At 47.4% G+C, this 24,623-nt stretch overlaps 3 protein-coding genes across 4 annotated transcripts; 2 read left to right on the top strand and 1 right to left on the bottom strand.

Annotated features, from left to right (window-relative positions):
- Positions 1-3,909: 3,909 nt before the first annotated feature.
- On the bottom strand, positions 3,910-5,574 carry LOC125551741 (small ribosomal subunit protein eS21). The gene is made up of 4 exons (XM_048715039.2): positions 5,419-5,574; positions 4,888-4,958; positions 4,666-4,798; positions 3,910-4,207 (listed from the first exon to the last, which is right to left on the bottom strand). Exons 2-4 carry the CDS (start codon positions 4,935-4,937, stop codon positions 4,142-4,144), a joined length of 249 nt encoding a protein of 82 aa, XP_048570996.1. The 5' UTR covers positions 4,938-4,958; positions 5,419-5,574; the 3' UTR covers positions 3,910-4,141.
- Positions 5,575-5,659: 85 nt separating this feature from the next.
- On the top strand, positions 5,660-15,182 carry RAD9 (cell cycle checkpoint control protein family). Of its 2 annotated transcripts, XM_048715037.2 has the most exons (10): positions 5,662-5,819; positions 5,892-6,138; positions 6,327-6,578; positions 6,670-6,785; positions 7,124-7,188; positions 7,267-7,496; positions 7,808-7,955; positions 8,947-8,987; positions 9,080-9,232; positions 14,918-15,182. In XM_048715037.2, exons 1-9 carry the CDS (start codon positions 5,715-5,717, stop codon positions 9,202-9,204), a joined length of 1,329 nt encoding a protein of 442 aa, XP_048570994.2. In that variant the 5' UTR covers positions 5,662-5,714; the 3' UTR covers positions 9,205-9,232; positions 14,918-15,182. The 2 variants fall into 2 exon arrangements, with proteins under 2 accessions (XP_087374544.1, XP_048570994.2); XM_087518418.1 differs by having other exon boundaries at positions 5,660-6,138.
- A 3,051-nt stretch (positions 15,183-18,233) lies between these two features.
- On the top strand, positions 18,234-19,253 carry LOC147975861 (uncharacterized). Its single transcript, XM_087520611.1, has one exon. The coding sequence runs from the start codon at positions 18,234-18,236 to the stop codon at positions 19,251-19,253; it is 1,020 nt and encodes a 339-aa protein (XP_087376737.1).
- Positions 19,254-24,623: the final 5,370 nt, after the last annotated feature.

The raw sequence follows: 24,623 nt of genomic DNA on the forward strand, positions 1-24,623 counted from the left end.
CTAGAACAAGTCTAAAATAGCATGGCAAACATGCAAATGAGAATAGTTTACAGACTTAGCAGCTTTTCACTGATCTTGACAGAAACAGTATCAGGTAGCAATGTTTAGAGCTAGTAAACTACATGCTACAGGAACATATCATGGCAAACTTAAGCATGGCATGCTAGTACTAAAGGCAATGAACAAAACTCCCTTACTGAACTTGAGCCAAAGATGCACAAAAAAGATGGTAGCATCAATGCAAACATGGCAAGTGATATGAACGGATTCGGACAGTAGAAAACATGGCATCGCAGAAACAGATTCATGATAGCAATTTTGCAAGCTCGTGCAACTCACCACAAAGCATTTCATGGCATAACAAAGCAACTAACAGTAAGAAGACACATTTATGAAGCTAAAAATGGCAAGATCATGGTCATAGGGTGCATGGATCACTAGCAAAACACATGGCAAAAATGCACTTCCTGTTAACAGACTGACAACAACAATATTTAGCAAAAGGAGAGCATGGTAATGACAAGCTACAGTACCACATAATTACAAACAAAGGCATGAATAGATAGAGCATAACCATATCTTCAAAACATCCTTACTTAACTTCATCAAAATATGCAAGGATTTACTTGTGGCGACAAGTCAACATAGCAACCTAATGTGACAGGAAAAGACTTGGCAGAAAAACTAAGTGGTTGAAATCAGCAACATCAACTGGCCTACTTGGCATGCTTGTGCTAGTCACCACAGGGCACATAAAAATACAATGATTACACCACTGTAAATATGGCATGAAGATGCTCCTAAAACATGTAGACATGATGCTCAAAAGATGAGCACACAAAATGCTATGAAAAAGACAAATCAGCAAGTTATGATAATTTCCAACAGATAACATCATTTAGCACTTTTGCAATGAAGATTAGTGCATCAATGTGGATAGTAACATGCATGCAAATGACACTAGCATGTAGAGCATCACGAGACGAACATTTCGGTATATCATGCATGCAAAACGGAGCTACGAGCACGAACTTATGGACGGTCGAACATGTGCACATGAGATGAAATATTTCGGGGACTCAGAGAAATTTTACCCTCACAGATCTAGGGTTTGACTGGGCACGCGAACCGAGGCGCGGCGAACTCACCGAAGACGGGCGGCGCGGAGGTGGCCGACGGGGAAGGAGGACGTCGGGGTCGGCGTGAGGCGCCGGAGACGATGGGGCGGCGGAGGCGCGGGGTCCGGCGGCGAGGTTGGGCGGCGGCGCGGGCAAGGCAGGTGCGGTTGGCGGCGAGGCGAGGCCGGGAGGCGAGCGGCGGCGGCGGAGCTCCTGCTCCGACGAGGTCGAGGAGGGAGGCCGGCATCGCAGCGGCGGCTGGCGCACGGGTGCGGTCGGGCGGCGGCACGGGGCGGATGGGCCGGGAGGGCCTCGTTTGGGCTTGGCGGGCCGCGGGACGCGGATGCGGTGGCGGTGATGGGCGGCCGGAGGGCCACGTGGCAACGCCTGGTTAGCTGGGCCATCGGCGGACGTGTCCGGCGGCGCGTGGAGCGGAATGGCTAGGGCTTGCCTATGACTCTGGAGGGGAGGCCTTTTTATATGTAGATGGAGCTAGGAGAGTCCAAATGAGGTGCGGTTTTTGCCCAGACGATCGTGATCCAACGACGGAGAGCATGGAGGAGGTTTAGATGGGCTAGTGGGCTGTTGTGGAGGGGTGTTGAGCTGCAAAGAGAGAGGGGTTTCGGCGGTTACACGGTTAACCGTTGGGGCATCAAACGACCTCCAAATGGAACGGAATTTGACAGACGGCCTACCGGTGATGTATCAACGCCACTCGACAAATCTCAGTCCATTCCGATAACATTTTTCTCCCGCTCACGAAACAAGATCTGAGAGGTGCAATGGGTGCATGTGTGAGTGTCGGATCCTGAAACGGACAACGGGAAAAAAGACCGGATGCATGAGACGAATACAAATGCAAATGGGATGCACATGATAACATGAGATAAAATGCATGACATGAACAAAATGCAAAATGAGGACAAAACTCAATCACGAAGAATATAATATATAACATTACCGAAAATGGCAAGAGTTAGAGTTACAATTATGGAATGTTACATCTGGAACGTTACAAGCGGCTTCGAGATATTGAACGTACTATAAATTTAGCAGAGATGTCACCATACACCTTCAGCCCAGCATCGTCGGATCGGATGCTTAAACCTCGAGTTAGCTAACTAGGATGGCAATGGCATCATCTCCTCTCCTGCTCCTGTTCCTCCTAGTCCTAGCCTTAGCATGTACATGCAGGGCATCATCCGGCCATGCGGTCGAGGTCGACCCTACCTGCCCTCCAGCCAAGGCGTCAGCGGTGGCAGTGCAGGCCTCGGACTATGGCGGGCCTCGTTGCCAGCCACCGGCTCCGCACGTTCCGGTCCCGGTGTTCCTGTACGACGTCAACCCGATGCAGTTCACGCTGAACCTTGAGTACACCGAGGCCGAGTTCTTCCTCCACGCGGCGTTCGGCAAAGGGCTTGACGCCCAACCTGACATTGTGTGTGTGTGTGGGGGGGGGGGGGGGGGGGGGGGGGGGGGGGGGCTCCGATGGGCGCCATGAAAGCCAACCTCGACGAGGCGACATGGCGCATCGCCGCGGAGTTTGGTCTTTAAGAGGTCGGACACCTGAGGTCTGCATGCAACGATCACATCATTTTTACTGTTATTACTCTACTTGATTATTACGTTGAAAATCCACTTAGATGGAAGCAAGTTGGTACTGAAAATCCATATGTTGCCCTTCATTTTGGTCGCAGGGCCATCCAGAACACAGTGGGTGGGTTCCCTAGGCCAAAGATCGACCTGAGTGCCAACAACTTTGCAAGGGTCATGGACCAAGCATTTGGTTACCATTTGAACCCTCCTTTCGACCCCTACATCCACAGCCTCAACTTCCTGCTGGCGTCCTACGTCATCCACTACCTGGGCATCAACGGCTACACCGGCACCAACCCCATCATCGACGGCTACCAGACTAAACACGTAACCAAATCAACCATCCAACAACGCATCCATGCACATCGACACTACTCGTAGTAACCATTGTACTATTATTTGTTGCAGCTTCTTGCAGGGTTGCTAGGCGTGGAGGTGGGACAGGACGCCGTCTTCCACGCGCTGCTCTTCGAACGCAAGCACGAGACGGTGCCACCCTACAAGGGGATCACCGTGGCAGAGTTCACCGATCCGCGTCTCCACCACGAGAAACCAGCTGGTGAAGGGTGAAGGACGAGGGGCTCACCATGACGCCCGAGATGCAAAATAAAAAAGTGAAGTAAGGGTGCCCTGTGGGCACAACTTGCTCTCCGCCGACAGGGACTCCCTCTCCTAGCCGCCGGACGCCGGCCGAGTTGCTCAGGATCACCGGCAACGAGCATATCCCTGGTGGCTTCTAGCCGGAAGGAGCAAACGGTAAGATAGCACGAGAGTTCCTTCGCAAGCCGTTTACAGCTTGTGATAACAATGTGACAGCAAATTAACTAAGCCCGTATCTGTATGAATGACTGCAGCATCAATAGTCATCCAGAAAATGGAAATAGTGTGATGGAATAAGATAGGCTTAAGTACAGCGTCTGACGTCTTGGAAATCTAAGGATTTCAATTGGCCAAAACGCAAGACGTCTGCATGGCAAAATGCGTGCTTACTTGTGCTGCTGTTGTTACTCGAGTACATTCATTTTGAAGCAAGAATAACAAGGGACAAACTCAACACAGAGCCATATGGTCAGAATCTGCTAGTAAAATAAGGGCCAAATCATCAGTATAACATTAAGCAACAAGACAATGGACATATATCAAGCATTCAACACAGATTAAACTCAAAAACATGTTCACAAGAAACCAGGCCAAGTGACATCAAGTCTTAGCTTCCATAGTAGCATCAGTATAACATTAAGCAACAAGACAATGGACATATATCAAGCATTCAACACAGATTAAACTCAAAAACATGTTCACAAGAAACCAGGCCAAGTGACATCAAGTCTTAGCTTCCATAGTAGCAACTGAAACCAACCACAGACATCCAAGAGCTAGGTAGACATGGGAAGGAAACAAGTTCCAGGTAAAACTACTAGCAACATCTAGAGCTGCTTGATCTCAGCCTTCCTCTTCTGCCACAGCCTGTCCAGGGAGCCATCAGCATCACCCTGCCAAAACAGAACAAGCTGTGAGAGTAAAGTAATGTATATGATACAAGACAAGAATGCACCCAACAATTATCAAAACAGTTACAATATTTTTTGGTGAATTCAAAGTATCAAAACCAAAGTGGATAACATGATAATGCTGAGCATCCATTTGAATCAGATAACTATAACACTCGGAACTAAAAGGTGACAAGTCTTCAAACAATTACTTGAGTGCAAGGACAAGACAAAGTACAGATGAAAATACATGTTCATGGTCAAGATTATCAGGTTTTGACATAAGCAAGTAGGCACCACCAATAGAAAATATCTGACACCTGTTCCATTTCCTTAAAATGGTACACTGAGCTTAGTACTATCTCATCAACAGTAACATGATAACTGGAAATAGTAATTTGATGAGCAAAACTTGTGACCACACACTTAGTTCAATCAATCAATACAACATAGATGATTACCTGAGCACGGACGAACCCAGAGAGAGCAAAGGTGGTGAAGCGGCCATCATAGAGGCCATTCTCATCAACATGACCAATGTTGATCTGGACAGAGGCGTGGTCCTTGGCCGTGATGATCCTGTTGGTGGCCGAGCTGCAAGAAGCAGAAGAAAATGATTAAGCACGCATCCACCGTTGCAAAACACACATAATCAGACTAAAGAGAGTGTGCATGAGACAAACCACTTCCTGGGGACGTAGAGGTCCACCATGTCACCCACCTCGTTCTGCATGGTGGCGGCTCGAAACAGCGACTGCAAATGGCAGAAGAAACAGTTGAGGCACAAACTAAGCACAAGAGGAAAGCTGAAAGCTGCTCGAGGCCATGGGAAGTGGGTCGTGTCCAGGAATCTAGCAACATCAACAGAAATTCTTATCGACCCTAACAAACAGATGGCAGGAATCGATTGCTACTTAATTTATATACGAAATAATAACAGGATCTGGGACACAAGCTCGCGCTTAACCACGAATCCAGTAGCATAGTTGCTCCATCTTGCGGTTACAGGGACGAAACTATGCATACTAGGCCAGCCATAGATCCTGACCAAGCACTACGGCGCTAACAATAATATGCACTTGGTGACAAGAAGAAGACGTGAACACGCAGGATGGGAACGAATCGACGAACAAGCAGCAAGGCGGACATACAAGATCGAGCAACAGATTACAGAAAGGAGGGTGGCTGGGGAGGGGAGGCAGAGAGGGACGCACCTTGATCTCTTGGATTCGATGAGGCTGCGGGAGGACGAAGAGAAGCTGGTGCGGCGGCGGCGGCGCAAGGGTGTGTGAGGCCGGGATTTTATAGCAGGAGCGGCCAGAGGGAGGGCTCGTAAACCCTAGGGTCCTGTCCTGGACCCACCGGCAGCGAGACAGCGCTTGCTCCTTGGGCCGTGGAGGGCACCAGCCCAATACTCCAAAGCCCACGTCGCTCCCTCCTTTCCGTTTTCCCTCCCGCTCCTCCTCCTCTTGTCCCCAAACCCCCGAAACCCCCAAACGCGCGGCAGGCCATGGAGCTGTCGATGAGCGGCGGCGCGCTGCGGACCTTCTCCCGCTTCGTCACCTGCCTCGCCCGCATCGGCTCCGACCTCGTCTTCCAGGCCTACCCCGACAAGGTGCGCCGTCTCCTCGCAGCCCACACCTGCCATTCCTCACCGGCGGTTCTCACGATTTCAATCTACTTACAGCTGGAGCTGCACACGCTCAACAGCTCGCGGTCGGCGTTCGCGTCCGTCTCCCTCACGCGCGGCTTCTTCGACCACTTCCACCTCCCCGCCGCCGCCGCGCCGTCGTCCACGCCGCTCCAGTGCAGCGTCCTCCTCAAGTCCGTCCTCGCTGTGCTCCGCACGCCCACCTCCGCGGTCGACCGCCTCAACGCTTCTCTCCCAAACCCCCAAGCGTCCAAGCTCGAGTTCGTCATCCACTGCATCAGCGGTACATGTTCCCAGCCCCTCCCTCCCTGTCTCCCTCCCTCTAGGGTTTTGCCATTGACGTGCTCAAAATTTCCCCATTTTTTGTCAACATTGGCGCGCATTTTCCCTGTTTTCCCGCCAATTTTGCTCTTTCCCCAAATTTGCCGCTCTGAGCTGATGATGTGCCTTCTCGCGTCTTGTCTTGTCAAGGGCGTAAGAAGACGCACCGGATCTCGTGCAGCGCCGAGTCCGACGTGCAGACTCTGGCGCTCGACCGCAACGGCTTCCCCAGCCGCCTCGCCATACGGCCACGGGATCTCACGCGCCTGCTTTCCAATTTCCAGTCCTCGCTGCAGGAGCTCACCTTTATTGCCACCCAGCCTGCTGCACGGTTGCCTGGCGTCGATGATGCCACTGGGGGGAAGGCAGTCGAGCTCCTAAGCTACATCGACCCGACCAAAGGTAAAGGTTTCCTTCCTTTGGTGTGCAAAAAATAGCGTGGTGGTGAAATTTCTATGGGGCTGTCAACTGTGACGTGATTTGGGAATTGCAGATGACTACGACAGTAGGCTGCACACACAACTGTGGATCGATCCAGCAGAGGAGTTCTTGGAGTATGAGCATGCTGGTGATCCCGTAGATGTCACATTTGGGGTGAAAGAATTGAAGGTGATTCTATGATTTGTTCTTCTCTCTTCATGCCAAAAGATTTAGATCGTCAACTTTAAAAGAAATAATGTAATCTCTCCTTTGAAATGGGAAATTAATCGGAACTTATTTGCCTTTAACCAAGTCAAGGAATACTTCTTTGTAAAAGTAGAAATGGTTTCAGGAGATAACTGTATGTGTGTGTCCTCACTTGTAGTCGAGCTTAGAATAGGAAATACTATCTTCATTTCTGCTTTCTAAAACAACACAAGGGTTTGGCAATTGATGGCTCTGTCTTCTGGTCTGGTACCTGTGACTGCACAAATCTGACAGATATATTTTCTGTTCTTTCAATCTAGGCATTTTTAACATTTTGTGAAGGATGTGAGGTTGATATTCTCCTATTCTATCAGAAGGCTGGCGAGTAAGTAGTTTACTTGTTGAATTTGGTTATGTTTTCTGACTGGCCCCCATGACCCATGAGGCTTTATTTGAATTGCAGACCTGTCCTGTTGGCTCCAAGATTTGGAATCGATGATGGTTCAAGTTCTAATTTCGATGTAACTCTAGTTCTAGCCACTATGCTTGTATCACAACTAAATGATGGCAGTGTGCCTCAGCAGCCACCTACGTCAGCACATCATGCAGAAGAACCAAGGGCTGCCGCTGCTGCACCATCACCAGTTCCCGAAAATGTCTCAAACCATACAAGAATATGGTCAGAGCTTTCAGGTGTGTATCACTTTGGCAAAAGGTTCTTGTTAGCCATCGATATGGTCACACTCAAGGCATGCATTCCTACACTGAACTATGCACCAATATGATCTGATGAGAAGAGACACGGCCAAAGCGCCTGTATCAAACATCATGACCATTTGACCACTTTTGTGAGGTCAATGTCAGATCACAGTGCATGGACTTTCACATGCCTGGGTGTAATCAAACCTGCTGGTGCTAGAAAGTTCCTTTGATCTCTTAATCGTAGCACTGTCCTGTTCATCTATCATCAAAGCTATCTAAAATAAGCAAACTTTCTTAAACAGGTGTTACTCCCAAAAGCTTTGAAGCTAACGCAGAAAATCGTGCCCAGATGGAGAGAAATGGAAGAGCTAACGTGCTGAATGACACATCAGTGCTTCCCAATACCAATGCTCCCTGCAAGCTACCAGTGACAGATAACGCAAACTATATGTATCCTATTAAGTCGCTTTACTTATTATTATTATTATTATTATTTATTTGAGTGATATAATTTGGTACCACAAAAGTCAGGACTTGCAGCTATATATCTCCTTGCAGCTATCAAATTAGCTAATCAGGCACACTAACAGAAGTCATTTCCCTGTCCTCTCTAGTAATCTGAGCTAGTATAGTTGAGATATGCTTTAGTTGGGATTATAATACACCCACCGTCCCATAATATAGTGCACATTGGTTTTCGCGGAAGTCATTGTTCACAAACTTTGACCAAGTTTATTTAGAAAATTATCCATATCTACAATATGAACTTTAGTCCATATGAAAATATATTTTGTGATGAATCTAATGACATTGATTTGGCGTTTTAGATGTTGGTATTTTCCCTCTAGACTTGGTCAAAGTTTACAAGTTTACCACTATACCAGCATCCCCAAACATGAAATCTTTCGGGACCACATGTTGTAGAACTACACAGACAAACCCTCGCTTGACTAACCTATCTTCCTCGGAGTTTTGGGGTATCTACTCCGTTTCAGCTTGTTCAAACCATAGCATCTTTTAAGGTAATTTGAACTTGTGTTAGGAGTGAACTTACAGCCATACCAATGGTAATATACTCTATTTGTAGGAGATACGCTGATAAATAGTGTTCCAATTGGAGAAATGGTGACTTTTGATATAAGATGTCGAGTCCAAAAGGAAATCATCTTGTAGAGACTCAGTAGAGAATGATTACTGACGAAGCAATCAAATACATCTGGTTAATGCAATTAGTTCCTATACCAACTCCACTAAAAGAATCATATACCGACCATTTATTAATTCCTACAAGTAACTGGCAAATCATGTCAACATATTTGATGTTAATGCAGTTTTTTCATTTGTTGTGAGTCATAACTGGGGAGTTGTAAGATCTGAGTCGTAAGTTATTTCTGCTATCCTACTTCTGGTTACTTGTTTCCTTAACTAGTTTATACTACAGAGAGCAGCCTGTGCAAATGGATCACTTGGAAGAGCCTCCTGGTTAACTATCTCAGCGACACCCATAGAATTCAAATGCATACATTTGTGTTGGCACTGAATTTTCAGCTGACTGCCTTTTTGTTTTGCTACAGAAGTTGTGGTTGATAACCCTCGTTCGCAGCATCACCCAAGCAACTGGGTAGGTGCCGACGAAGACGATGATGATGAAGAAGATGAGGAGCTTTTTGTCCAAACAACACCTCACTACATGGACTAAGGACCGATGCTGATTCTGAATATTGCAGGTACATTCCAGCCAACTGCATAGTGAATGAGCTAGAAATTAGTCGAAGTCAATGTTTTCGAGTCGATGAGTCGACGGGTCGCTCGGGGAGGGCGACTCTAGACTAGTCGTGACTAGTCTAGACTCACGGTCGACGAGTCGACATGGCGACGAGTCGACGTGAGTTAAGCAGCAGGCAGTCAGGGGAGGAGCACAAGTGCACAGCAGCAGCAGCAACCAAGGGAGGAGGGGAGGAGCACACCACCACCAGCAGTAACCAGGGCCAACTGAGAGATGGGCCACTAGTTATGCACTTCCCTGTGGCCCAAAAGCCCATCTAGTAGCTATATACTCCTCCCGTGACCTAATCCACCATCCACACTCCCTCCTCCCTCACCACAGCCGCCACACATTCGCTGCCACTCTCTTGCCACCAGTCCACCACTCCTCCCAGCGATGGATCTCTCAACTCCCCCGCAGCAGCTCTCTTGCCACCGCTCCTCCTCCCAGCCTGCTCCTCTTGCCGCTTCAGCTTCAGCAGCAGCAGCAGCAGCGCGGCGGCAAGGGCGCAGCAGCAGCAGCGAGGCAGCACAGCAGCAGCATCAGCAGCACGGCGGCGGGAGAGTGCTCCAGATCCAGCGTTGCCTCGAGTCGTTCGACCCAAAAACCGCGACTAGTCAAGACTAGTCGCGCGAGTCGCTCGACTCATCCCAGGAGTCGAGTCGGGAGGCTGAGTCGGCCCTGGAACTGGTCGATGAGTAGTCGCGACTAGTCGAGCGACTCGAAATCCATGGTCGAAGTGCCTTTTGATTGCTCTTAGTTCGTGTAGGCCTGAAGCTAACAATACAAGAACATTGTTTACCCAGCACCTAGCTTGTATTCAGGTGTGGCTATTTCATTGTTGCATAATACAGAGAACATTAATGCGACTTGTTCTACTTTGCATATGTGGCCTTCTCTATTATTTATTTATTTGCAAGAGAAAGAACTTGTATTTGCATCAATATGAGCAACATGGTCTCTGTTTTTATTTTCTGTATCTGTACCACTTTACTACTATAAAAGCATGAGTTTGCAGAATCCAAATTATCCATCCAACCTTAACCAGAAGGTTAGCAATTTCCCTTGCAAATTTAGGTTTAGTTGCACACCAAGAGCATCTTCACAAGGTATTACTTAGCTTGTTACTAGGAAGAGAGAGAATGAACCATTTTGTGCAAAGTAGGTCTCCAATAAATAGTTGCTTTGACTTGTTACTAACACTACAGAAGTATTAATTGCTGCCATGTGTGAGGTGGTGAGAGGCAGCAGCATTGAGGGATGAGGCCATGGAATTCCCCATTCCCAAATCCTTCTTTAGGATGAGAGAGGGTAGAGCTGGGTCAAGAGTAAAATGGGACTCAGCATTGAATTGATGGTACCGTCAGGTGAGGGAGAAGCTGATAGGGGTTTAACCAGGGGATAGTGGAGCTGGTGTCAGTATGGAGATCAAGGCCGCGCCGGCATGTCCCAGTCTGTGGTGCTGGAAGCTACAGAGCAGCATCAGGCGAAGCCTCCAGGGTGAGGATCCAAGAGAATAGAAGGGTATCGAGTCATATTAGTATTTGCGTTTCTTGTGAGATCATGCTCATCATCTTGTGTGCTTATTGAGCATGTCTGTGTTATCCTATTCCTTCTTAACTCTTTCAAAATGGAAGTAAAATCAGATTCTAAAAATTGATATCTTTGAATTTGTGCAGTTTGTATCATGTTGGGGAGTAACCCTCTTAACGACGCGCCATATCGGAACCCGGGTGTGGTGTCAAATGGGCAAGGGTTGGGCCGTCACCCACTTGGTGGCGCGCCGTATCTTGATTTGGATACGGTGACAAGTGAGCAAGGATTGGGTTGTCGCATCCTTAGTGGCGCGCTACATCGACGTCCATGTGTAGTGAAAAATGAGCAACTGTCTTCACATTTGACTCGAGAAATGCAAAGGGTAAGGAAGCTAGCCAAGCCTAGTATGATCCGCTTAGGTAGCTGGAAGGTAGGGTCCCTGATAGGTAAGCTACGGGAGCTAGTTGATACATAACTGAGGAGAGTTGCTGATATCCTTTGCGTCCAAGAAACCAAATGGAGGGGACAAAAGGTGAAAGAGGTGGAGGATACTGGCTTCATGTTGTGGTACACGGGAACAACTGCAAACAGAAATGGAGTAGGTATCTTGATCAACAAGAGCCTCAAATATGGAGTGGTTGACGTCAAGAGGCGTGGGGACCGGATTACCCTAGACAAGCTGGTAGTTGGGGACTTAGTTCTTAATGTTATCAGCGTGTATGCCCCACAAGTAGGCCACAATGAGAACGCCAAGAGGGGGTTCTGGGAAGGCCTGGAGGACATGGTTAGTAGTGTACCTATTGGCGAGAAGCTCTTCATAGGAGACCTCAATGGCCACGTGGGTACATCTAGCACGGGTTTTGAAGGGGTGCATGGAGGCTTTGGCTATGGCATCATGAATCAAGGAGGAGATGTCTTAAACTTCGCTCTAGCTTATGACATGATCGTAGCTAACATCCTCTCTAAAAAAAGAGAATCATATCTAGTGACTTTTAGTAGCGGTCAACACTCTAGCCAGATTGATTTCGTCCTCTCGAAAAGAGAAGACAAACGTGCTTGCCTAGATTGTAAGGTGATACCTGGAAAGACTATTGTCCCTCAACATAAGCTCGTGGTGGCTGAATTCCGCTTTTGGATTCGTGCCCAGTGGGATAAGCGCGCCAAAATCACTAGAACGAAGTAGTGGAAGCTCAAGGAGGAGGCAGCTCGGGCTTTCAAGGAGATGGAGGGTCATTAAAGAGGGCCCTTGGGAAGAAGGAGGTGATGCAGACAACATGTGGATGAAGATAATGACCTGCATTCATAAGGTGGCTTCAGAGGAGTTTGGAGTGACCATGGGAAGTAGAAGCGAAGCTAAAGATACCTAGTGGTGGAACGATGATGTCCAGAAGGCTATTAAGGAGAAGAAAGGCTGTTTCAGACGTCTACACCTGGACATGAGTGCAAACAACATAGGGAAGTATAAGGTGGCAAAGAAGACCGCAAAACGAGCTGTGAGTGAAGCAAGTGGTCGGGCATATGAGGACCTCTACACGCTTAGATACAAAAGAAGGTGAAAGGGACATCTATAAGATGGCCATGATCCGAGAGAGGAAGATGAGGGATGTCGACCAAGTCAAATGCATCCAAGACAGAGCAGATCGGCTCTTGTTGAAGGACGAGGAGATTAAGCATAGATGGCGGGAGTACTCCGACAAGTTGTTCAATGGAGCGGATGAGAGCTCTACCATTGAACTGGATCATTCCTTTGATGATATCAATAGGTGTTTTGTGCGGCGAATCCAGGATTCTAGGGTCAGGGAGGCTTTAAAAAGGATGAAAGGAGGCAAGACAATGGGCTCTGATTGTATCCCCATTGAGGTGTGGAGGCCTAAAAAACATAGTGATAGTATGGCTAACTAAGCTTTTCAACCTCATTTTTTGGGAAAATAAGATGTTGGAAGAATGGAGGCGGAGTATATTAGTACCAATCTTCAAGAACAAAGGGTGTGTCCAAAGTTGTACTAATTATCGTGGAATTAAGTTGATGTGCCATACAATGAAGCTATGTGAGAGAGACATTGAGCATCGCTTAAGAAGAATGACAAGCGTGACCAAAAATCAGTTTGATTTCATGCCTGGGAGGTCCACCATTGAAGCCATTTTCTTGGTACGACAACTTATGGAGAGATACAAGGAGCAAAAGAAGGACCTGCATATGATGTTCATTGACTTAGAGAAGACCTACGATAAGATATCATGGAATGTCATGTGGTGGGATCCAAGGTCCCAACAAAGAACATTACCCTCATCAAGGACATGCATGATAATGTTGTCACAAGTGTTTAAACAAGTGATGGTGACATTGATGACTTCTTGATTAAAATAGGAATGCACCAAGGGTCAGCTTTGAGCCCTTATCTTTTTGCTTTGGTGATGGATGAGGTCACAAGGGATATACAAGGAGTTATCTCATGGTGCCAGTCGATGATAGTCAGACGGGGGTTAATAGAAAGTTAGAGCTACGGAGATAAACCCTGTAATTGGAACATTTTAGGCTTAGTAGAACTAAAATTGAGTACGCGAGGTGCGCTTTCAGTACTACTAGGCATGAGGAGGAGGTTAGCCTTGATGGGCAGGTGGTACCTTAGAAGGACACCTTTCGATATTTGGGGTCAATGCTGCAGAAGGATGGTGATATCGATGAAGATGTCAGCCATCGAATCAAAGCCGAATGGATGAAGTGGCGCTAAGCTTCTGGCGTTCTCTGTGACAAGAGTGCCACTAAAGCTAAAAGGCAGGTTCTATAGGACGGCGATCCGACCTGCAATGTTGTATGGCGATGAGTGTTGGCCGACTAAAAGGCGACATGTGCAGCAGTTAGGTGTAGCGGAAATGCGCATGTTGAGATGGATGTGTGGCCACACAAAAAAGGATCGTGTCCGGAATGATGATATACGGGGTAGAGTTGGGGTAGCACCGATTGAAGAGAAGCTTGTCCAACATCGCCCAGATGGTTTGAGCATATTCCGCGCGGGCCTCTAGAAGCCCCGGTGCATAGCAGACGGCTAAAGCATGCTGATAATGTCAAGAGACGTCGGGTATACCAAACTTGACATGGGAGAAATCCGTAAAGAGAGATTTGAAGGACTGGAATATCACCGAAAAACTAGCCATTGATAGGGATACGTGGAAATTAGCTATCCACGTGCTAGAGCCATGAGTTGGTTTCGAGATGTTATGAGTTTCAGCTCTAGTGTACCCCTATTTGTTCGAGACTAAAGGCTTTGTTGTTCTTGTTGTTTTTGTTGGTGGTCTGCTGGGTGCATCTTCAAAGTAAAATCCACTATTGTTGCTTATATCGTTATAGTTATATTTGCATTCCAACATTTGTCAGGAGGATGTGTTACGGTAATTATGGAGCTACTTGTGAGTCCATCTTTGTTTTCGTCCTAGTTAATTGCACCATTTTTTATGTTTTGCCTGCTGAGATAGAGTTTATTTCATGCTCACAAGAACTTTGTTCCATCTAGGTTCTTTAGCATTCTGAGATCCTCCTGTTTCTATGGCTGTCTTCCTTTCGGGGGTGATCAAGATGTTGCTTTTCATGATGAGAAATTTTAGATTGAACAAATGCATAACTTTGGTCATGGCTTATGGCTGCATAATCCCATTGTTAGGTGTCTGAATAGTCTATCATTTAACTGATTTATCGTTGGTGTTATCTGACATTTTCATGAAATTGGTGGCTAAAGGAACTATGCCCACACCTGCATTGCAGTTATCCTCGATTCATCGGGGAAATTGAGTTATAGTTCATAAATAGGATCCATGTAGGGCCCTGCTGGAGGTAGGCTTTATGCTTTAGCTAATAGGATGCTTGCGTAAAGTTACAATCCAAATGACTTCTGAAAATGATCGAACGGGATGGACTTGATAAGATGTGTAGCAAAAATATGCCACCCTTTTATGGCGAAGATTTTGCCAAGCTGGTGCAGAATAGACCTGAAATTGTTTTTTTCTTGCTGAAGTTTTATGTTTCCTCATAAATAGTCATTCGTCTGTTTTATTATCATCTCTGCAGTTGTAAAAAATAATGCATTAAAGGAATAACTTATCTTTTTTTGCTTAGGTGGGCATCACGGAGTTCCTGGCAGGGGTAGGGTGGCGAGAACAATTATTGTAGCAAAAAAGAAAATGTGTGCTAGATATGGGAGATGATTTTTTTTTTCCTTCAAAAATTCTTTGTTCACAGAAGGTATGTAAGGACAATCACACCTTCAGAATTAGAACTTGTGGTGTCTTCCATTTGAGATCCTGGATCCATTGCAACGCTGGATCTATGAACATAAAGTTTGATTCAAGAAAATAAATAAAATTGAAGCACTGTAATCCTATTTCTTTTCTTTTTTGAAGATACCGGCTCCCAAATGATTTCCATGTATTTTTTGGGTGACTCGATTTAGTGACAGTTAACTTCTCTAGTATTCCTTTTTAGGAATTTCTTGCGATAATTTTCATTTAACTTTATTGGTTGAGTCGTGCTGGGTCACTAGTATTTCTGCAACTATATGTGTATGTACATTGCACAAATTATGTCTTCCTTTTTCGTGATTTCATGAGTCACATGTCTTAATTTCATCAGTACTTTTTCATGATTACTACCCTCTGTTCCTAAATATTTATCTTTTTAGTGATTTCAAATGGACTACCACATACGGATATATATAGACATATTTTGAGTGTAGATTCACTCATTTTTGTTTCGTATGTAGTCATTTGTTGAAATCTCTAGAAAGACAAATATTTAGGACCGGAGGAAGCACTACGATGTTACCTATGCATGGCTTTATGGTTTGTTTACTAATACTACCATGTCCGCAGCCTTTGTGTTTGAAAACAAAGATGCACGGCGTGGTGCTTTTGCTTTTGCTTTTACTTTTACTACCTGGCCTTTTTTTTTTGAGGTCTACTACCTGGCCTTGGGAGACGGTAATCGAAACTGAGATCCGGCATGGAAACTGCTTCCTTTTACTATTAGGGGTTTTGCTCCTTCCGAGTATGCTGCATCCTGGCAGTTCACTTGGTATCGTTGGAGTACCTTCTTTCCATCCATCTAATTCCCCAGTTTTTTATCCTTACAGCTCACTTCGATATCTACTGTAGGAAGGTGGTGATGAGCCGCTATGCTGCAAGAACTTGTGTGTCAATAGCAACCGAATTTTAAGTGAACTGGCCAGCTGCTGTATATATCTTTGGCACTGCGCGGGCTTTCCCTGGACGGACCTAAGCTTGTGACCGCAACCCAGCGTGCGTTAGATGAGAAGAAAATTGGGGAAGATTCCTAGGTCAACCTGCATCCCAGTTCTATTCATATCTTCTATATCTAAATAGCTAGGCTCCACTAACATATTTCTCTCAACATGCCACATCATCAAGCAACATGCATGACAAAAGGCCCACCACAACATGCATTCATGCACATGAAAATGTCCATCTCAACATGCAAATATATATTAGATATTTTACAATACATTAATCAAACACAATAAAGCATATGGATTTGCAATTTTAGTTTTCATAGTATCACTATTCATGTTTCATAGAAATCACATATCATCGAAATGTATTGCAAATATTCCCGCAACAACGTGCGGGGTATCATCTAGTTTGTGTAATACTCCATCCGTTCCAAATTACTCGTCGCAGAAATGGATGTATCTAAAACTAAAATACATCTAGATACATCCATACCTGCGACAAGTAATTCGGAACGGAGGGAGTATAAATTAGGACATTCTGGAGAAATTAGTGCACTTGAACCTATAACTTTTTGGTGCTGGCATCGCCACTGGTGCAGCTGCTAGAATCGTCGCCTGTTCAGTTGGTGTCCGATGCGGAGTTGCAGGAAGATTTTCAACACATCTGTGTAAAACACAAAGTAACTATAGCGAGAAATTTGAGTGGATGCAATTTTCTCTCCAAAATAAAGTACATGTCAAAAGATTTTTTTTGAACATGTCTAAAGATTTGAACTCTATTTCTAAAGACACTGTAGGAAAAAAAAAAGAACTTAGGATTCAAATCCTTCAAAAATCAAGACAACGGAAAATTCTCGTTGTCGAGGGATGGCCTCGCTAGGGTTCTGCGCCCATGGCGATCGGGAGGTGATTGCCACGCTGCTACTGCCACCGGACGTCGCTCTGGCCGCGTGTGGCCTCCTCTCCGTGTCCTCACCCAGGCAGGACTACGGAACCGTGGCGGCCCTGTCCGCCACCAGATCGCATGGCCCCTGTGGCCGTAGCGATCATGTCATGCCCCATCAGAAGCCTGGAATCGGGAGGAGTCCGGGAAGGCCACGATACCCGGAAAACCTAGGGATCCTCGATCCCTCCTGCAAGAAACCACCAGATCCTCATCTTTCCGCAACCGAGCCGCTGAGTAATTTCGAGCCAACCTCGATGTCATCGGTTGTGGCGCCTGAGGGCAAGCTGCTGTCAGAGACCGAGGTGAACCCAGAGGTCGGTGGGGGTGATTATGGGGCACCCTCTGCGGTTGCCGCCCACCCGAAGCCTTCTGAAGGGGAATCCGAGGCCATCACGGCGATGAACCCGCGTGTGAAGCAGCTCGTAGATGAGCTGCATGTTGAGCAGATGCGCAAGTTGGAAGGCCAAACCAGCGTCAGGGATCAGAAGGAACAAATTGTAGCAGATCGCCAAGTTCCATCTACTAGAAAGTTTGCGCAAGCCACGGCGGAGTCGCGGGCCGAGGAGCTTTGACATTATTCCGGCCTTAAGGATTTTATATCAGGAAGTGAGGATGGAAGACGCAGACTTGTCTGATGACCTTTCATCGTTCGGCAAACGTACTGCAGGAGATGACCATGCTAAAGGAACACCTAAGAAGCATAGACTGGAGGCGAACCTTGATGTGTAGCAAATAGGAAGCGGAGGAGAGATCCATGATCAGGAGATGCATGAGAGGACCAACACTATGGAGGCAGCCGGCCATGGGGCCGCCGGTGACCTGACGGGGCCAGCGGAGCCCCGTCAGGAGCAATGAATATTCTCAACTGGAACTGTCGAGGTGGGGGGAACCCTTGTACAGTTCATGATCTCATGAGTCTAGCACAGACTCACTCCCCTTGTATCGTTTTTCTTTGTGAAACTAGGCAGCCTAGGAATAAAATGAAAAGATACAGTGCTCGATTAGGTTTAAGTGGTTTTGAAGGCATAGATAGTGTTGGTCTTATTGGTGGTCTTGCCCTATACTGGCATGAGTCTTTGAGTCTGGTTGTAAAAGATATAAATGAACGATATATTGATGCGTATGTGACTGCGGCGGCGGGTGAGCCACCTTGGAGGCTTACCTGCGTATACGGTGAACCCCGGACGGAGGACCGTCATCACATGTGGTCCCTCCTCCGTGATCTACACCAGCAGGCTGACATGTCGTGGATGGTAATTGGAGACTTCAACGAGGCTATGTGGAGCTTTGAACACTTCTCCGGAACACCTCGTTCGGCAGGTCAGATGATTGATCTTCGTGATGTTCTGGAAGTTTGTGGCCTCGGTGATCTCGGTTTTGCAGGACTCCCGTATACTTATGATAACCGGCGAAGTGGGAGGGCCAACGTTAAGGTCCGACTAGACCGTGCCGTGGCAAAGAATGCTTGGCGGGACGCCTTCGCGGAGGCCAAGGTGGAGCACCTGGTGGCTCCGAGCTCGGACCACCTCGCCATCCTCCTCAAGTGCGTCCAAGAGGAGCCCGTAAAGGCAGTTGGTAGGCGATGCCGCCAATACGAGGTGATGTGGGAGAGAGATCCGTCTCTCCAAGAGGTCATCATGAACACATGGACGGAGTTGGGCTCAATGCTTCATTTGGGCGACATTGCGGATGGCCTAAATAATTTGAAGAAGCTTCAGGACTGGAGCCGCAAAAAATTTGGTAACGTGATCAAAGAAATTAATAAGTCTCGTTCTCGCCTTGAGGAGCTAATGTCTATGAATGCAGACCGTAAAGAGATAAGGGAGGCCAATGATAGGCTGAATGAACTACTGTACCGTGAAGAAATGTTGTGGATGCAGAGGTCTCGCGTTGCGTGGCTGCGTGAAGGAGACCGAAACACACAGTTCTTTCATCGTAAGGCAGTATGGAGGGCGCGAAAAAATCATATTAAGGCTCTAGTGGATGATGCTGGCGTGACACACAAGGACCATAAGTCCATGGCTGCCATGGCGACTTCTTATTTTGCCTCACTGTTCACCGCTGATACATCATTATGTGCTGATCCGGTTATTGATTTGATTAATACGCGAGTCACAAATGACATGAATGCTCGGCTGTGTGCAGAGTTCACTGAAAAGGAAATAGCAGATGCATTGTTCCAGATAGGCCCCCGGCCCAGATGGTTTTCCAGCTCGCTTTTTCCAGAGGAATTGGGCGATCATGAGAGAGCAGGTAATTAGTGGTGTCAAGGAATTTTTCTGGACAGGAGTGATGACGAACGGGGTGAAAGACACCTCCATTGTCCTCGTCCCCAAGGTAGACAATCCAGAAAAACTCACGGACTTCAGACCTATCAGTTTGTGCAATGTCATTTATAAGGTAGTTGCTAAGTGCTTGGTTAATCGGTTGAGGCCCTTATTGTACGATATTATTTCACCTGCTCAGAGTGCTTTTGTTCCTGGACGGATGATTACTGATAATGCTCTAGTTGCTTTTGAATGCATACATCATATTCAGCAGGAAAAGGACCCAGAGAAAAGCTTTTGTGCCTACAAGTTGGATCTATCCAAAGCTTATGACAGGGTAGACTGGACCTTCTTGAAGCGAACGACGCAAAAGATGGGTTTCGCTTGCCGGTGGGTGGTGATGTCTACTACACAACCTTCTTCTTGTAGACGTTGTTGGGCCTCCAAGTGCAGAGGTTCGTAGGACAGTAGCAAATTTCCCTCAAGTGGATGACCTAAGGTTTATCAATCCGTAGGAGGCGTAGGATGAAGATGGTCTCTCTCAAACAACCCTGCAACCAAATAACAAAGAGTCTCTTGTGTCCCAAACACACCCAATACAATGGTAAATTGTATAGGTGCACTAGTTCGACGAAGAGATGGTGATACAAGTGCAATATGGATAGTAGATAATAGTCTTTGTAATTTGAAATAATAAAAACAGCAAGGTAGCAAGTGATAAAAGTGAGCGTAAACGGTATTGCAATGTGTTGAAACAAGGCCTAGGGTTCATACTTTCGCTGTGTAAGTCCTCTCAACAATACTAACATAATTGGATCACATAACTATCCCTCAACATGCAACAAAGAGTCACTCCAAAGTCACTAATAGCGGAGAACGAACGAAGAGATTATGGTAGGGTACGAAACCACCTCGAAGTTATTCTTTACAATCAATCCGTTGGGCTATTCCTATAGATGTCACAAACAATCCTAGAGTTCGTACTAGAATAACACCTTAAGACACAAATCAACCAAAACCCTAATGTCACCTAGATACTCCAATGTCACCTCAAGTATCCGTGGGTATGATTATACGATATGCATCACAATCTCAGATTCATCTATTCAACCAACACAAAGGACCTCAAAGAGTGCCTCAAAGTTTCTACCGGAGAATCACGACGAAAACGTGTGCCGACCCCTATGCATAGGTTCATGGGCGGAACCCGCAAGTTGGTCACCAAAACATACATCAAGTGGCACGTGGTATCCCATTGTCACCACAGATATCCACGGCAAGACATACATCAAGTGTTCTCAAATCTTTAAAGACTCAATCCGATAAGATTACTTCAAAGGGGAAACTCAATTCATTACAAGAAAGAAGAGGGGGAGGAGAAACATAAGATCCAACTATAATAGCAAAGCTCGCGATACATCAAGATCGTGCCATCTCAAGAACACGAGAGAGAGAGAGATCAAACACATAGCTACTGGTACATACCCTCAGCCCCGAGGGAGAACTACTCCCTCCTCGTCATGGAGAGTGCCGGGATGATGAAGATGGCCACCGGTGAGGGTTCCCCCCTCCGGCAGTGAAAGGATCGATATGGTTGACTAGAGGGGGGGTGAATAGGCAACTAACAATTTTTAGCTTTTCTTTAGCAATTTAAACTTTGCATCAAAGTAGGTTGTCTAGATATGCAACTAGATGAGCAACCTATATGATGCAACACGAATAGGAACACAAGCAAGCAAGATATATGAAACAAATAAGCTACACAAGTAAAGGCACGAGATAACCAAGAGTGGAGACGGTGGAGACGAGGATGTGTTGCCGAAGTTCCTTCCCTTTGAGAGGAAGTACGTCTCCGTTGGAGCGGTTTGGAGGCACAATCCTCCCCAAGAAGCCACTAGGGTCACCGTAATCTCCTCACGCCCTCACACAGTGCGAGATGTCGTGATTCCACTATTGGTGCCCTTGGAGGCGGCGACCGAACCTTTACAAACGAGGTTGGGGCAATCTCCACAACTCAATTGGAGGCTCCCAACGACACCACGAAGCTTCACCACAATGGACTATGGCTTCGCGGTGACCTCAACCGTCTAGGATGCTCAAACACCCAAGAGTAACAAGATCCGCAAGGGATTAGTAGGGGGAATCAAATATCTCTTGGTGGAAGTGTAGATCAGGGCCTTCTCAACCACTCCCGAGCAAATCAACAAGTTTGGTTGGCTAGGGAGTGAGATCGGGCGAAAATGGAGCTTGGAGCAATAATGGAGTTTTAATGGTGGAAGAGGTGAGTCAACGGGGAAGAAGGAGACCCTTTATATAGTGTGTGGAAAAGATCCAACCGTTACCCACCAACCAGCCCGCGGCCAGCGGTACTACCGCGCCTGGCCAGCGGTACTACCGCAAGGCCGCGCGGTACTACTGCTTGCAACCAAGCGGTACTACCGCACGGCAGTGCGGTACAACCGTACCGTCCCACGGTACTGCCGCGACCCCGGCACAGAAACAGACGCAAGCTGGGGGCATTACTTCCGCACGCGCGATACTACCGCGCCCCCCATGCGGTACTACCGCAAGGCAAAAGTACCAGCCAGGGGGAAGGGTAACTTCCGTGCCTACTTCCGCAAATAAACAGAAGTAGCAAAAACCCGACATAGTAGTACTGCCGAGGGGCGGTACTACTGCCTGACCGCATAGCGCGGTACTACCGCACGGCGAAAGCGGTACTACCGCGGCAGGTGTGGATGTAAAAAATTACATCCGCTCCTACTACCGCAAGGGGGCGGCACTAGCCTGGTGGGCAGCGGTAGTGCGGCTCCAGGGGAGCGGTACTACCGTGAGCACCAGCGGTACTACCGCGCCACGGCACGGTACTACCGTGGATGCCTACGGTACTACCGTTGATCCAGGAGCAGTACTACCGCAACCACAACAGCAGCCAGTCAAAGGAGGCAGGAAAAACGGAGGAAGCTCCAAGGAAGGAGGGGATAAAAGGAGACGTGTACGTGATGATTCCACCCAAACCTTTCCAACGCGGACCCCCTCTTAATAGTACGGCTTTCCTACGACTCAAATCCACCAAAAAGAAACGTAGAAAAGACGCCGTCTTCGTCAGTCTTCGAGGGGCACCCAATCGTCTTGTGCCTAGCAAAAAAGTGTCTGGAAAACTCATGGCACACGATTAGTCCGCAAATGTGTTGTCATCAATCACCAAAACACTTTGGGATAAATATGTCCTTACAATCTCCCCCTTTTTGGTGGATTGATGACAAAACGGGATTGCACAAGGAAAAATACTATTAAGTAAAAGCAAACCCCTCCTCTCTATAATATAGACGGGCTCCCCCTAAATATGTGCCACCTAGATGAGCACGAATACTAGGAACAGAGCTCCCCCTATATTATAGAGACAAGGCAAATTTATCACTAGACAAGATAGTACAGACATAAGATAACTAAGATAGATAGAGTGCATATGTCTTACACCATATGGAGGATAGGTCTCGAAGGCACAAACCGAACAAAAGCAAACGAGGCAAACGAGGTCCAAATGACAAAGCAAACAAACACACCAAGCACGACACAACGCAAATCCCTACACTCTCTCCCCCTTTGGCATCGAGACGCCAAAAAGGCAGAGAGGACACCTACACACACGGGGTGGCTCAGGCAGAGAAGTCGTCCCACTGCTCCTCGTGCTCCTCGTCAGACTCAGCGGCGGGGATAGTCTCCTCGATGTCATCCTCTGAACTGGTCCACTTATAGCCCTGCTTTGACATCCAGGCAGCCTCAGGTGTGATGACATCCTCAGACCCGCCAGACACATCCTCTCCAAAGAGCCTCATCACCTTCTTGTCACGGCGGCCACTCTCCTTGTCAGTCACGTGAGCCCTGTATTGTCCCTTCGCCTGCATGCAGAAGAGAGTCTTCATCTTGTCCTTCAGCTTCTTGGCCCATGACGGCTCAGAGGAAGAAGTGGTGGACCTAGCAGCACGGTCCTCAGCAGCAGTCTCAGCAGCAGCAGCCTCCCCCTCACCAGCAGCCCTCCTAGCAGAAGATGCCTCAGCACGGGTAGTGGTGTTGGCCCAGTTGGGCTTGACGCGGAGGCTGATGGACTCATGGCGAATCCAGTCTGGAGCAAGGAACTCATCACCTGGATACGTCTTCTCCCAAGTGGTGGAGAGTAGCAGAAACAGGTACGGTCCATAGATAGGTACCTTGCGAGTGAACACCGCAAACCGAAGCTCACACCACATGATGTGTGAGACATCAAGTGGCTGAGTCTGAGAAGTACGTGCCTCTGCACACAAGAGCAACATGTCCACTAGATATGCATGAACCTTGTTCTTGTCGCCAATGCGTGGGAACAGAGTGTTGCGGAAGATGCGATGCATGATATCCAGAAAGGAGTTCAACACCTAAGATGACTTGCCATTGGGGAGTACCTTCTCAACAAGGAAGGGCTAAAGCTGGTTCTTGTTGGCAGACTCAGAGTTGGCATGGGGGCGAACGCCAACGGGGGTGTGAAGCCCGTCATCAGGAATGTGCAGCAGATCCATGAACTCTTTCCATGTAGCAGACAACTGACGGCCATTGGTCATCCAGGTCATCCTCCGCTCCTCCCCGGGATGAAAGTACACTGAGGCAAAGAACTGACAGATAAGCTCAGGGTCATAGTCAAGGTGAAAGGAGATCACCGGCTCAATAGCAAACTGCTCCACCAAGTCCAGAGCCTCTCCAAAATAGTCACGAAACTTGTCTTTCCGCAGGTGATGCATGTCTATCCACTTGACATCCACGAAGGTATTCTGCTTGTTCTTGATCACATCCAGATAGATGAGAGCCTGTTGCTTGGTCCAGAACAACTCGGTGCCTCTGAGGATAGCCCAAGGATTCACATAGGGATTGATCTTCCGGCGCTCAACATACTCAGTGGTTGAAATCTCGTCCATGCCCTTATCCGGTTCCTTTTGCTTGCTGGCAGTGGTCTTGACATTGCGCTTGGAGGCATTGGAGCCCTCTGGGGCTTCATCTTGGGGGTTGTGCAGATGCTTGGAGCCAGTGTCACGACTGGGATTGGAACGGCGAGAGCCACCACCTGAGACACATAACGCAAAAACACCCACAACAGCCAAGAGAGATTAATGCAAAGACCACAACAAAGCAAGTGAAACAAGTAGAAAGCACACATGATAAATGCCTAGAGAGAGATTTGATCCCTACAGTAGTACTGCCAAGAGCTGCGGAGCTAAGAGAGTAGTACGGCTCTTAGACGCTGTAGTACCGTGCAAGATCACGGTAGTACCGGGTGTAGGAGCGGTAGTACGACCTTAGCGCCGTGGCCGGCGCGGTAGTACCGCGTCTGCGGAG

This window comes from Triticum urartu, chromosome 4A, assembly GCF_056163025.1.
Source record: "Triticum urartu cultivar PI428250 chromosome 4A, HENAU_Tu73, whole genome shotgun sequence".
NCBI lineage: Eukaryota > Viridiplantae > Streptophyta > Magnoliopsida > Poales > Poaceae > Triticum > Triticum urartu.

Bases quoted from the DNA above. Each gene is read 5' to 3' on its own strand.
- LOC125551741 (XM_048715039.2), bottom strand. From the start codon at position 4,937: ATGCAGAACGAGGTGGGTGACATGGTGGACCTCTACGTCCCCAGGAAG. The intron at 4,799-4,887 runs GTTTGTCTCATG...TGCTTCTTGCAG, and splicing joins CTCTACGTCCCCAGGAAGTG to CTCGGCCACCAACAGGATCA. The intron at 4,208-4,665 runs GTAATCATCTAT...CTGTTTTGGCAG, and splicing joins CTGGGTTCGTCCGTGCTCAG to GGTGATGCTGATGGCTCCCT.
- RAD9 (XM_087518418.1), top strand. From the start codon at position 5,715: ATGGAGCTGTCGATGAGCGGCGGCGCGCTGCGGACCTTCTCCCGCTTC. The intron at 6,139-6,326 runs GTACATGTTCCC...TGTCTTGTCAAG, and splicing joins CGTCATCCACTGCATCAGCG to GGCGTAAGAAGACGCACCGG. The intron at 6,579-6,669 runs GTAAAGGTTTCC...TGGGAATTGCAG, and splicing joins CTACATCGACCCGACCAAAG to ATGACTACGACAGTAGGCTG.
- LOC147975861 (XM_087520611.1), top strand. From the start codon at position 18,234: ATGTCGTGGATGGTAATTGGAGACTTCAACGAGGCTATGTGGAGCTTT.